This window comes from Cupressus sempervirens, chromosome 8 (genome assembly GCF_028749045.1).
Source record: "Cupressus sempervirens isolate cs-2001-9-10 chromosome 8, ASM2874904v1, whole genome shotgun sequence".
In the NCBI taxonomy this organism is placed as follows: Eukaryota; Viridiplantae; Streptophyta; class Pinopsida; order Cupressales; family Cupressaceae; genus Cupressus; species Cupressus sempervirens.
The window spans coordinates 382,779,728-382,794,006 of NC_143125.1; the positions used below are offsets into that span (position 1 = coordinate 382,779,728).

Consider the following 14,279-nt stretch of genomic DNA (forward strand, 5'->3'; position numbering starts at 1 on the left):
AATTATGAACAAGATAGGGGGATACTAGAGCAAGATAACATGAGTGTAGCAAGTTCACAAAGTGCAGGATTATATGCTAGAGGACTTTTAGGATGATCTTCGAGCTGCAAATGTAGAATGGCAGGCACTTCCTCCAGATGTTCATGAGTTGCTGAATTTTGATCGCTACCTAAGTTAGAGAAGAGAGCACATGAGGAGTAGTAGGCAAAACTAGAGGCCTAGTGGAGGTTAGGACAGTGAGTTGCAACGAGTTGCTAGCAAACTCACCTTACCATCTTTCAGCAGTAGTGGACAGATGATAGCACAAGCCTGGATCCATAAGTTAGATACTTTCCTAGCATTGAGGCCTATGTTAGAGACGAATGCTATCAAGTTGCCACTTTGCATGTAGAGGGCACAACATATGATTGGTGGTCACATGGTATGGTTACATTGCAGCATAATCAGGTGACATCCTATCAAGATTTTGTGGATAGATTGGTAGAGCGCTTTGACAAAAAAGACTTAAAGGTCTTCTTCTGTGATCTTGCACAACTAAGACAGACAGACAGTGTGGAGGTCTACATCAATGAGTTTCAAAGATTATCAGTGATGTTGCAAGATGTGTTTGAAAGGAGGTTGGTTATACTATTCAAAGAGGGTTTGTCTGAACCTCTGAAGGGGTGGATCAAGGCATTTGATTCCCCTTCATTGTAGGAGGCTATGAGGAAGGCACGAAGCATGGAGCTCACAGCACCCTCCAGCATGTTCACCTCGAGGAGCACTTCTTCATTCAAGGACAATAAGAAGTTTGATAAAAACAAGGGCAAAAAAGGTGACACCAAGGCTAATTCTACTGCACCTTTCAATATGGAGACACTGAATGACTTGCGCAGGAAGAAGTTATGTTTTTACTACAAAGGTTCGTACGACAGAGATCATGATTGTCCTATGAGGCCTAAGGGAAAGGCCAACAAGGTTATGTGGGCTTACTATGTGGATTCAGATTTTGATAATTCTAGACATGAGGTTGATCATAGTGATGCAGAGCCCGAGGCAGAAGCAAAAGCTCTAGAGACTAAGGAGGAGCCCAAGTTGCACTTACATGAGGCACACTTGTCTAGCATTCAGCAGGAAGGATCTTTTAGACTGTGTGGTGTTCTAGCAGGGCAGAGAGTTATTACTTTGGTTGATACAAGTGCTACGCACAATTTCATTGATGCACATTTTGTTGAATGTCACGGAATTATGACTGAGGAATTTGAGGGATTGCAAGTACAGGTTGTTGATGGTTATACTCTTAAGTGTAACATGATGGTTAGAAATTTTCCCTTATACCTGAACAACTATGAGTTCAAGGCGGACTACCATGTTGTCAACATGGGTGATCTGGACATTGTTCTTGGGATGGAGTGGTTGCACTCTTTGCAAGAGGTCACCTTCAGATTAAAGGACATGGAGATTAAGTTTGAAGTGGATGGGAAGCAACACATTTTGAGAGCCATCAAGAATGGAGACATCAAGACTATTTCCTTCAGACGGTTGAAGAGGTTAGCTAGACATGATGACATTGAGTGGCAGTCGTATGTACTCTCATGCCTACATAGGAGGGACAGCCTAAGATAGAGTATCATCCAGACATACAGCGGTCGAGAGTGAAGTATGACAGAGTCTTCAGCAACATCCCACCTGGCAGACCACCAAACAGAGGTATTGAGCACATCATTGAGTTGGAGGAGGGCGCTAAACTCGTGATGATTACACTGTATAGGCATCCTAAGAGACTCAAGGATGAGATCGAGAAAACTATCAAGGAGCTTCTCACGATGGGTCACATAAGACCTAGCAAGTCTCCTTTTGCTTCTTCGATTGTTATGGTGAAGAAAAAGGATTGTACATTAAGGATGTGCATTGATTACAAGGTGTTGAACAAAAGGACAATCAAGAACAGGTACCCCATTCCATAGATTAATGAGCTTCACGGTGTATGTTACTTCACGAAGATTGATTTGAGATTTGGCTACCATTAGATCAAAGTTAGAGAGCATGATATTGAGAAGATTGCCTTCAGATGTCATTGTGGGCACTTTGAGTTTGTGGTCATGCCATTTGGGCTGACCAATGCACTAGCTACTTTTCAGTCCACCATGAACAAGGTCTTCCGTCACCATTTGAGGAAGTATGTGTTAGTCTTCTTTGATGATATTCTGATTTACAGTAGGACTTGGTAGGAGCACATGGAGCATTTGGAGACAGTTTTGGGGATCCTGTAGCTGGAGTCCTTGTACGCCAAGGAGTCCAATGTAATTTGGGCATGATAAAGCTATTGTATTTGGGTCACATCATTAGTGCAGAGGGAGTAAGGATAGATCCTGATAAGATCTGTGCTATTGTGGATTGGCCTACTCCAAAGAACTTGACACAATTGAGAGGGTTTCTTGGGTTGTGTGGTTTCTACCACAGATTTGTTAGTGGTTATTCACGTCATGCAGCTCCTATGACAGATTTGCTAAAGAAGGGAGCCTTTGTTTGGACACCTAAGGCACAAGCTTGCTTGGAGAGATTCAAGGAGATCATGATTACATGTCCTGTGTTAGCATTGCCCAACTTCTTGAAGCCATTTGAGCTTTAGTGTGATGCATCTGGAGAGGGTATTGGTGCTGTTCTAATGCAGGACAAGCACCCCATTACTTTCGAGAGCAGGAAGCTTCATGGGCCAGAGAGATCATTTAGTATATATGACAAGGAGATGTTGGCTATTATGCATGCATTGGCTAAATTCAGGTGGTATTTAGTGGGTGGTAAGTTTTGCATTAAAACTGACCACAATAGTTTGAGACATTTCCTTAAACAGAGAGATCTTAATGACAGGCAGCAAAAGTGGGTTAGTAAACTGTAGGCTTATGATTTTGACATCTCCTATGTGAAAGGGACTCAGAATGTGGTAGCAGATGCATTGTCACATAGACCACATCTCAGTGCTATGATTCAGATATCAGAGGATTGGAGGCACTTGATCATTGCTGAGTATGCTAGAGATTCAGGGGCATCCAGGATTGTTGATTGAACAGTTGTTGATACCAGGTATACACTTGTGGATGATTTGATTATCTACAAGAATAGGATATTCTTAGTTCCAAGATCGAAGGTGAAGCGTATTGTTATGAGAGCACTTCATGATTCACCTACAGTTGGACATCCTAGATACTTAAAAACATATAGGCAGCTATGAGAGCGGTACACATGGAAGGGGCTCAAGGTAGATGTGTTGCAGTATGTTAGAGAGTGCCCTGTTTGTCAACAGAACAAACAAGAGCATACATTCCTAGCAGAGCTCCTACAACCACTTTCCATTCTTGACAAGAAGTGGGAGTGTATATCCATAGATTTCATTATGAGCTTGCCTAAGGCCCAAGGGTGAGATTGCATCTATGTGGTAGTAGACAGGTTGACGAAGTATGCACACTTCTTTCCCATCACTACTACTTACACAACAATGCAGGTGGCTAAAGTCTTTTTCAGGGAGATCTTCAGACTACATGGGATACCTTGGAGCATAGTGAGTGATAGGGATAGCAAGTTCTTGAGTCATTTTTGGTAAGAGGTGTTTTGTTTATGTGGCACTAAGCTCACACCTAGCACCAGTTACCACCTGCAGACTGATGGGCAAACAAAGATAGTAAATAAGTGGGAGGAGGGTTATTTGAGGAACTATGTGGCTAGTCAGCAGAAAGCATGGGTTAGATCGATTTATTTATGTGAGTATTGCTATAATACTACCTATCACATGTCTATTTAGATGACTCCTTTCAGAGCAGTATAATGCACTGAGATTTGTTGATTTACTTATGAGTGATGTTAGAGTTCCTCGTGTTGGGGATTTGCTTCAAGAGAGAAAGGACATTGTTGATGCTCTTAATGATAATATTGTCATAGCACAGAATTAGCATAAGCAGTATGTAGATCAAAAGAGGACATAGAGGAGTTTTGAGGTTGGTGACATGGTTTACCTCATGTTGTAGCCTTATCAACAATCTACTCTCCGGAAGAGGGGGTCAAAGAAGCTTAAGCCTAGATATTATGGCCCTTTCAAGATTATCAAGTGGATTGGTGAGATGGCTTATGAGCTTGAGCTTCCAATAGAGAGTAGGGTGCATAATGTTTTCCATGTGTCACGGCTCAAGAAGGCGTTCGGTCAGCATGTTGTGTCTTCAGAAGTTCTTCGTCCATTGGATGATGAAGGGGAATTGGTTCTTGTTCCTGAGTACATCATTGACAGCAAAGAGAGACAACTCCATAGGACTATCAGAGAGTACTTGGTGAAGTGGAGAGATTTACCTAAGGAGGATGCCACATGGGAGGGAGAAGATATTTTGCAACATCCAACTTTGAGATTTTTTGAGGGCAAGCAATTTCAGGAGGGGTGGACTATCATGTCCCCTTTTCAGTGACATTTTATTTTCTAGTGAATTTGCCTATTATGGACTCTCGTAGGCAGATGGTTTTGGTGAGAGAGAGTCATTCTGATGATTATTTGGGGATTGGATGGTCTTATTTTCCCTTGGAGAGATGAGATTTATCATATTTTTATTTTTGTGTTATGCGAGGCCAAAATATTATAATTTTGAATTGAGTTGCACTTTTTATTTTATTAAGTTACTTTAATATAAAAGTGCATTATAAAGGGATTTCATAAAAAATATTTTATGGATACTTCTAGAAGTTCTTAGAGGCTTCTTAGAAAAGTGCATAAATAGAGTGCTTGGCCTCTCATTTGGACATCCCAAGTTTTGAGTTTACACTACTTTTCTCTTTGAGCATTTGTGGCGCCATCTTGGTCTGCAAATTGTCATTTGATCTTTGGGAACGAAATTTCCTAAGGATTTGCCTAACTGAGGAGGTGAAACATCCTTTGAAGGGTTGCACTTTGGAAGTGGTATTCAACTACTTCAAGTTGAGTTATTTGGGCATTTTCAACAGGGTTCGATTTTCAGCCTGGACATACATTTTTGCTGATATCTCACTATTGGTTGGGAGTTTGATTTTAATTTTTTGGGAGAACTTTTCTTGGAGCCTGGCGATTATTTCTATATCATTTTCAACACCTTTTAGTCCAACATTTATCTTTACCAGGAGCCGTACTAGGCCGTACATTTATGGTTGTACCTACAAGCTGTACAGTCAACAAATTGGAGGGCAGTTTGGAGTTGCATTTTCATCATTTCATCTTCAACATTTAGTCTCCAGCAATTGCTCAATCCAGGTTCTTTCATTTCAGTTTGTATTGCAAAAAAATCTTAGTTGTATTCAACCAGTAAGGGTTTGTTTGTAATGTGTCATGTTGTAATACCTTGACTTGAAAAACACATAAAATATGTAAAAGCATTTGGTAATCATTGAATGAATATATTGGCACTATTTTACATCAATTATTTGAGTAGATTTGTTTCACAACAATTTCTTTTATTCAACATTTTACTTTCAACAATGTATTTAGATTGCATGTTTGATGAAATTCCACAGTTCAGTATTAATGGTTTTTAGTGGCCTATTGGTAAGGGCCATTGCAATTTACTAGGTAGAACACATGGAGAGATTCAAGGCATAAAATCCCAAATAGTATGCTGAAACAACCACTCAATTCACGGGGTAGTAGGTTGTGATGTTCCCTTCCCAAGGTCTTCTCTAAAAATAATTATTCTCCTGCCCATCAGTGTAAATATCAATATGTTGGGTCTATTGTCGAAGTCGTGCGGTATACTGGGAATTGGTATGGCTACGATGAGATGTCATATGGTTGCTAAGTGATGGGGCATGGTCAAGGAAGAGGTCGTACGGTGAGGATGGATGGCAGTAGATGTCGTATGGTGGTGGGAAGTGGTATACAATAGACTGTTTTGGTTGTACGATATGGAGAATTGCAGGTTGTACGATGTGGAGAGGGATGTGAAGGGGAATGACTAGTCGACCATAAAAATGAGGAAGCAAGATTGTATGGATAGAGAAAGAGGGTTGTACAGATGGGTTATGTTGTAGTATGGAAGATGTGTGTTGCATATAGCGAATGGAGTACAGATAGAATGAGTGTACAGTAATGCAACCAAAACTTACAGATTTGAATTCATGAAATAAAGCCAAACAAGAGATTGAACATGAATAATCCTTCAATTAATTAATTGCTACAAGATGGTGCTCCTATTTGTTGGATCTGAGTGAAGTATCATAGAGGACGAAATAGGGCGAGGGTTGAATCCCATTGAAACCGGAACTAGCCAAGTAGAGAAGATCTTTCACTTCCAAAATGGCACACAATAGATAACCCCAATAGGAATTCGTAGTAGAAAGAAAATAATCAATTTGCATACTAACAACTACCTACAAGTTGTGCTTAAATACTTGTTGGAGAAAACTTCATAAGGGCGTACAAAGATAGCTAACGGCTACACATACCTATGGAAACAAAGAAAAATGGGTTTGAGATATATTAAATCTATCGGCCCATTAACAATAGTTTGATTAATAATTTATTTTATGATGTAAACATTATAGTTCTCTCATCCTGAATTTCGCTTCTCCTCAAGAAAATACAATGTTGGATGTTGTAGAATGTGCTCGTCGTCCCATGTCGCGTCGTCCAACGATGAGTGTTTCCAATGTACCAAATATTCCTTCACCGTGTGGTTCCGTAGGGCCTTCTCATATACTTCAATGATCTCAATAAGTTCTAATGTGTTTTCCTTCTTCATTGAGCAACGAAAGGTTTGTAGCTATTGTGATGTTCTATCCCTCGACTTTCTTAAGCCAGGAGACATGAAAAACGTTATGAATATGGCTCCCCTCTGGAATTTCTAGCTCATAGACAACTTCACTAATGTGACAAACTACACGATAAGGGTCATAAAATCATGGCTTCAGTTTTTCTTTCCCCTTTTCCTTCAATAAAGATTGCCGATATGGTAGAAGTCTAAAGTAGACCAAGTTTCCCACTTCAAAACTTCTCTCGATTCGATGTTTGTCAGCCTACATATTTTGTTGATTTTGCACCCATTGTAAGTTTTCCTTTAAGCATCTTAGGATGTCATGTCCCTCCTAGAGCCAGTCTCAGTACTATGTCAAGGAATAAAAGAGCTTCATACCCATATAGTGTTTTGAAAGGTGTCATCCCGATGGATATGTGGTACGTGGTATTATAACAATATTCTCCTAGGTGCATCCATTTGACCCATGCATGTTGTTGTGTCGAAACATAGTTCCGAAGTTAGCCTTTTGAGCCACTTGTTCACAATCTTTGTTTGACCATCTATCTGAGGGTGGTAACTAGTACTTGGCAACAATTTTGTTCCTGCTAGCCAAAACAGTTATGTCTAGAAGATACTGATAGATTGTCTATCTTGATCACTAGCAATGTTTCGAGGTAATCCGTGTAGAGGAAAGACCTCTCTTAAAAATAGATCGGCTACCTCTATTGCCTGAAAATTTGAGAGGATGGCGAAGAAATTTGCATACTTTTTCAATCTGTCAACCACCACAAAGATACAATCGTTTTTGTTCACCTTGGGAAGTCCAGTAATGAAATCCATCGAAATACTTTCGCACTTTTGTTCTAGAATAGAAATAGGTTGCAATATCTTGGTGGGTAGAGTATGTTTGGATTTGTTTTGTTGGTAAATCACACACTCTCTTACATACTATAATATGTCTCCTTTAAGACCTTTCCATGAAAACCTCTCCTCGAGACATCTGTAAGTTTTGAGGAAATCTAGGTGTCCCACCAAGGGTGAGTCATGTACCTCCTTCGAGATTTTTTGCTTTAATTTGGATTTCAGCACTAAGTATATCTTATTCTTATAGTAAATGATGGCATCCTTCACTTTGTACCAATCATCCTAGGTGTTGCCATCCATTAGCTCATAGGAAAATGTGTTTTTGGAGTATTTCACCAACAAATGTGTTTTCCAGTTAGGTAAAATTTGGGTCAGTAAGTAGATGGTGGGTTTCGTAGACAAGACATCTGCAACCACATTGTTCTCTCCCTTCACATATTCATTGTCAAAGTCAAAAGTGTGAACCTTGCTTACCCATTTTGGTTGCCTCTCGTTCAAGTCCCATGTCTCCAAAAAATATCAAACTATTGTGATTCATACGAATGACGAACTTGGCATCCACCAGATACTGTCAGAACTTGATCAGTGCATGTATGATGGCCAACATTTCTTTTTCATAAATGGAATATAAGCACTCTATTTGTGTAAGTTTCTGACAAGCTATGGTGTGTCTGTCTTGCATCAGTACCACACCAATGCCTTCTCCGGGTACATTGCACTCCAACATGAAAGGCCGAGTGAAATTAGGTAAGGCAAGTATAGGACAAGTGCTCATTACTTCTTTTAATTTATCAAAAATGAGTTGTGTCTTTTCATTCCACTAAAAGGAGCCCTTCCTTGTCAGATTTGTTAATGGTGCACTGAGCTGAGAGAATCCTTTTACAAACCTTTGGTAATAACTGCATAGTCTAGAAAATCCTCAGAACTTAGAGAGTGATTTTGGGCGGGCGGGGGGGGGAAGGGGGGGTGTTGGGGGGGCAATCAAGGATAGCTTGAATCCTCTCTTGATAAACTTGTACTCCATATTTATTAACAACGTGCCCTAGGTATAATATTTATGTCATACCAAATTCACACTTGGATCACTTGGCAAACAAAGATTGATCATTCATGATCCTTAGGACTTCATCTAGATCCTTCAAGTGTTCCCATTTCTTGCTATAAATAAGGATATCATTAAAGAATATCAGTAAGTACTTACACAATTGTTTGTTGAAGATGCAATTTATGCATGACTGAAATGTAGTGGGTGCATTTGTTAATCTGAATGGCATGACCAGGAACTCATAATGTCTGTAACGACAACGTAAGGCTGTCTTCTCCACATCTTCTTCCCTCATGCAGATCTAATGGTAATTGGAATGGAGATCAATTTTTGAAACATGAATCACACCATATAATTCATTCAACAACTCATCAATCCTTGGAATAAGATATCTATTTTTTATCATCTTTTTGTTCAACGCATAGTAGTCCACACACATGCACATCAACCCATCCATTTTAACCTACCACTAATGATGCAAAAGGGCTAGAACTGGGCCAGATCCATCCTTTCTTAAGTAGTCCATGAATCGTCTTTTCAATATCATCTTTGAATTTCTTGGGATGGCAATAGGCTATGGTTATGATTGGTTTGGCGCCTGCTTTCAATTCAATAGTATGTTCAAACCCACGATGGGGAGGTATGCTTTGAGAAATGTCCATAAAAACTTCATCATGAGCACTCAAGATATTCTAAAGATCGTCATCCTAGGGAGGTTTCTGTTGTCCTCTTATGGGTTTTATCGAGACAAAATAGTGTGCATCGTAGGTAATGTCATCACACTAAAAGATTGCCTCCATTCGACGTGTTGAAACTACCTTCGGTCCCTCGTTGGCCATTCCGTGGAGAACAACCTTCTCCTCATCGATAATAAAAGTGAAGTCCATTCATTTGAAACTCTAACTGTATTCATCAAGTGTCTCCATCCATTGTATGCCTAGAATAACCTCCATGTCATCTAGGTCCACTATGAAGAAATCCTCTATCACCATGTGATTAGCCATTGTGATACTTAGCTGAGAAACAAGGTGTATGTAGTGCAGAAGAGTCCCTTCTGTGACCTTGACTTGGAATCCTATGTGCAGCTCAGTAGGTAGACCTCTTTATTTCACCAAAGAGGAGTTTATGAAGTTTAGAGTGGCTTTGCTATCGAGCATCACCAAGACTCTTTTTCCTTGAAGGGTTCCTTGTACACGAAACACCATACACCTCAGGCTCTTGGCTAAGGTGATAGTTCCTCTATGTCATACCAATGTTGTAATTCTCTGTGTATGGTTTAGACTAACCATTTTGGTGTCCTCATGGGAATGGTTGTCTTCAGAGGGTAGATCTTCTTATTCGTCCTCATCATCAGACATGACTTCAGTGTAGTGAAATTTTCCTTTCTTGAGGCATTTGTGCCCAATTTCCCATGATACCTTGTAGTTGAAACATAGTTTCTTCCTTTAGAGCTCTTGTCTAGTAGCTTCGTCCAATGATGGCTTCCTCGACGAAAGTTAACATCGGTTATTTGGAATGTGAGTAACCTCGAGAGGATGACGTTGATGATGATGCCATACTCTGAGCCTTCTTAATGGCCTCTGACAAGGTGGTAGGATTGAACCCTTTGACCCAACCCTTCAGTGATTATTTCAATCCATCAATGAAGAGCACTATCCATATTTCGAAAATGTCCATGACAAAAATAAAGAGTTTCTAAAATTTTGCAGTGTACTGGTCAACTGATCTAGTTTGCCTTAGTTGTGCTAATTCTTTAAAATTGAGTTCCAGATCTTTATCATCAAATCAGTCTATCAATCTCTTAGTCAATTCTGCTTAGATATTTATTTGGTCATGCTCTAGAGTGACAGTGTCGTGATGCCACCATTCATGTGTTATTGCCTCCAAGTGGAAGGCTGCAAATTTAATTGTTTATTCTTCTAGCATTGGATTAAGTTGGAAGTAATTATCGACCTTCATTACCCATGCTTGTGCAAATATGGATTTGGAACCATCAAATGGTGATAGATTTACTTTACTCAACTTTCTTCTAAGATCATCGTTAAAATATCCTCGATTTTCGCCTCTCGGATGTCTCATTCTCAGTTTTGTGTAATCTTTGTAGGATATATCTTCCTCCAAGTTAGCATTCTTTCAGTCTTCTCTTAACTATTCTTAAACTTCCTCAAAGGTTATCTACTTCCCTCTGTGTGGTGCCTCCGTCTGTGGGGGAAAAAAATCATGGAAGGTCAAGAGCGTGTTGGATGAGGGTTTGCTTTACTTGACACTGAGTCCGTGTTGTGACCATTTTGTTTGTCAGATATTTTATTGTCTACCCATTTCTTGAGAGTTTCTTCTATTAGTCGTCGAATATCATTGATATATGCTTGATTCCTCACAAGTTCTCTTAGTAGTGTCACGAGTTCGACAACTATGGGTTTTGGTTCTGCAACCATTCTTTCAACTAAATGGGTTCTTCTCTTTCGGCTATAAACTCTCATTCACTGTCCACAAGTTGGCATGATCAAAGCTATCATACAACTTTATGTTCCTTTCCCAAGGTCTTCTCTAAAAATGATTTTTCTCTTGTCAGTTAGTGTCAATCAATCTGTTGGGTCTACTATGGAAGTCGTACGGCATACTGGAAAGCAATACGGCTAGGATGAGATGTCGTATGATTTCCAAGTGATGGAGCATGGTCAAGTAAGAGGTTGTACAGTGAGGATGGATGACAGTAGCTGTCATACGGTGGTATATGGTAGATTGTTTTTGTCGTACGGTATGGAGAATTGCAGTCATACGATGTAGAGAGGGGTGTGAAGGGTAATGACTGGTCGGTCATACAGATGAGGAAGCAAGACTCTACAGATGGAGAAAGAGGGTCATATAGATGGGTTATGTCATAGTACGAAAAATGTCCTACATGTTGCGGATAGTGAATGGAGTATAGATGGAACGAGGGTTCAATCATGCAACCACAACTTACAGATCCAAATTCATGAAATAAAGCTAAACAAGAAATTGAACACAAATAATCCTTCAATTAATTAATTGCCACATGATGGTGCTCTGATTTGTCAAATCCGAGCAAAGTATTATAGGTGATGAAATAGGGTGAGGGTTGAATCACACCAAAATCGAAATCAACCAAGTAGGGAAGATCTTTCACTTCTAAAATGGCAAACAACAAAGAACCCCCACAGGATTTCATAGTAGAAAGAAAATAACCAAATCGTATACCAACAACTACCTACAAGTAGTGCTTAAATGCCTGTCAAGGAAAACTTTCTAAGGGTGTACAAAGATAGCTGATGACTACACATACCTACAGAAACAAAATGAAATGGGTACAAGATATACTAAATCAATTGGCCTATTAACAATAGTTTGATTAATAATTTATTTTATGATAGGAACATTACATAGGTAACTCTTATATATGTAGCTAAGTTATAGCTATGCTATAGATATTATTTAACAACAAAAGAAATCATTTCTCTTACAACCACTCTAATAAAATAATAATAATAGCCATATTACTTTAAAAAATTTATTATATTGAAAATTATATTCGTTTTATATTTCTACATATTTAGACTACTAACATTAAATAAATGATCGAAATTTCAATTAGTTTTACTGCACAAAGGAATACACAACTCTTATTGTTATTGGTTAGTACAAGACATGCCTAAAACACTATAAACTTTATCTAAAACTAATCCATTTATAGCCATGGCACACTACAAGGCATTCTCTGATGAATTCCAATCTGAACACATGTTGAGAGTTACGATCCCCACTATAACACCAAAAGGTAGGGACTCTAGTTTACAAAGAGCTCTTGTTAGTGATTTAGTTTCCTATGAGGACAAAATGAAATTTGCAGTGGAAGGCTAAATTAACTTGAAGAAAATGTATCATTACAATGTAGCAAAGGTATAAGGGGTTACACACTTGTCCAATAGACAAGTTCTAGTTTATGTTATGGAATGATGGGTCATTTATTTGCTTATAAAAATCTCTAGCCGTTTTGATTTCATTTAAGCTTGGAGATTGAGGTAATTATCCAACTCATCAGATCATCACTAAATGAAAAAATAGAAAATTTTGGAGACTAGGTTAATAGTTTCCATGTTTTTGTTCAAAATGGTTTACTTGTAGTATAACCAAATTATAAATAGAATCAAATATATTGTAATTTTATTTTTCTTGAAATTGAGATATTTAAAATAAAATGAAGATTGATAATCTTGTTTCTTAAGCATTCTTACAAATTGTATGAATTTAATTTTATATTGTTTAAGTTGCAATTTTTTAGTAGTGGAATTTTTTTATCTTGTTTATATAAATTAAAATAGTTGCAAGATTTTCTTTTTTTTATAGAGAATAAGATATAATGGAACATATATATAAGAACACTTATTATCTGATATTTGGAAAACAACTATGCAAGAGCCTACAATACAATGATAACGTGTGAGCCTCTTATCTGGGAGGTCTCAAGTTCAAGTCTACTAGAGCTTAACACACTATAATAGGATAATAAGAAATCTCAACAATTAATAATAATAATAATAGTAATAATAATAAATTTAGGCTTCGACCCATCACCTATTCAATTTTTTAGGGAGGACATTTCTCATTCTCAATTTAATTTAAGATTGATAAGTAGGAGAGAATTTCCACAACAAGTCAAATTGTGATATTGCTATTAGGATTTAACTATGTGATTTTGAGTCAAACTCATTGATCCATGTTTCATGAGTAGTGATTCAACATGAATCCATCTCTCATGAGAATAAATGGAACACTTAGCACTCATTGGATCTAGGTGATGCTCACAAGGTTGAACCACTGGGACTTCCTTGTCATTATTAATTTAAGATTATCAAATATTTAAAAATATTGACTTAGTTGTTTTTTATTTTAACTTTAATATATTGTTTTTTTTTAAATCAGCAAACGACAAAAGCCACATATCCATTATTATTATTAAAGATTTACATGATAACCCCATTCAAATTGCATAAATTGCTAAGCTGGTCTTGAAGAGAAAGAAACCATGGAGTATTAAATAGTGTATCAAAATAAAAATAACATGTTATAAATCATTCTTGGAACCTGAAGAAAGTTGGATTCCTTGTCACTATTATCAACCTTATCAGACTTCATAAACCACTTGAGACCCCTCTATTCTAGAGGGGAATGAACATGCATAATGATGCAGAGGAACTTGTGGTTTTTTCACAACAAGGCTTAACTAGCCAATTAGGTCATCTTAACCATCCAATGGTTAAAGGTATAGTGGCCTTCACAAGGTCCCACTAAGGATTTATGTAACCTTCCAAGCATTCTTTATAGACAATCCATTGTTATCTAGGTTGGTACTCCATACAACCTTCTTGACCTAGAAAAATGCTCCTTTCAAAGGCCAACTTCCACAACTCCTCTACCAACTAGGATCTCTATTCTTTCATACCTCCTATGGTATCCAAATAGATTGGTTACATTCAATTTTACTAATAGTCCAATGGGTTTCACACAAATAAACATGTTACTCAAGGTGTTGCAGGAAGACCTAATAGGCCTAATTTAATTAGCCCTGCCTAAGGAGTATTTAGTTTCTAACTTGACAACCACCAAAACAACCCCCACAACAAATTGTTGTT

The 14,279-nt window shown here is 38.1% G+C and overlaps 1 protein-coding gene and 1 pseudogene across 1 annotated transcript; both read left to right on the forward strand.

Moving 5' to 3' along the window:
* Positions 1-720: 720 nt before the first annotated feature.
* Positions 721-2,611, forward strand: LOC149542900 (uncharacterized). Its single transcript, XM_089795763.1, has 3 exons — positions 721-1,562; positions 1,676-1,856; positions 2,201-2,611. The coding sequence occupies exons 1-3, from the start codon at positions 721-723 to the stop codon at positions 2,609-2,611; spliced, it is 1,434 nt and encodes a 477-aa protein (XP_089651889.1).
* A 1,483-nt stretch (positions 2,612-4,094) lies between these two features.
* The window catches only part of LOC149542901 (DEAD-box ATP-dependent RNA helicase 15-like), a 67,329-nt pseudogene continuing 57,144 nt past the window's right edge, over positions 4,095-14,279 (forward strand).

Coding starts and splice junctions, on each gene's coding strand:
- LOC149542900 (XM_089795763.1), top strand. CDS start 721: ATGGAGCTCACAGCACCCTCCAGCATGTTCACCTCGAGGAGCACTTCT. Junction 1,563..1,675: donor GATGACATTGAGTGGCAGTC/GTATGTACTCTC, acceptor CCCACCTGGCAG/ACCACCAAACAGAGGTATTG. Junction 1,857..2,200: donor TTGCTTCTTCGATTGTTATG/GTGAAGAAAAAG, acceptor GATTTACAGTAG/GACTTGGTAGGAGCACATGG.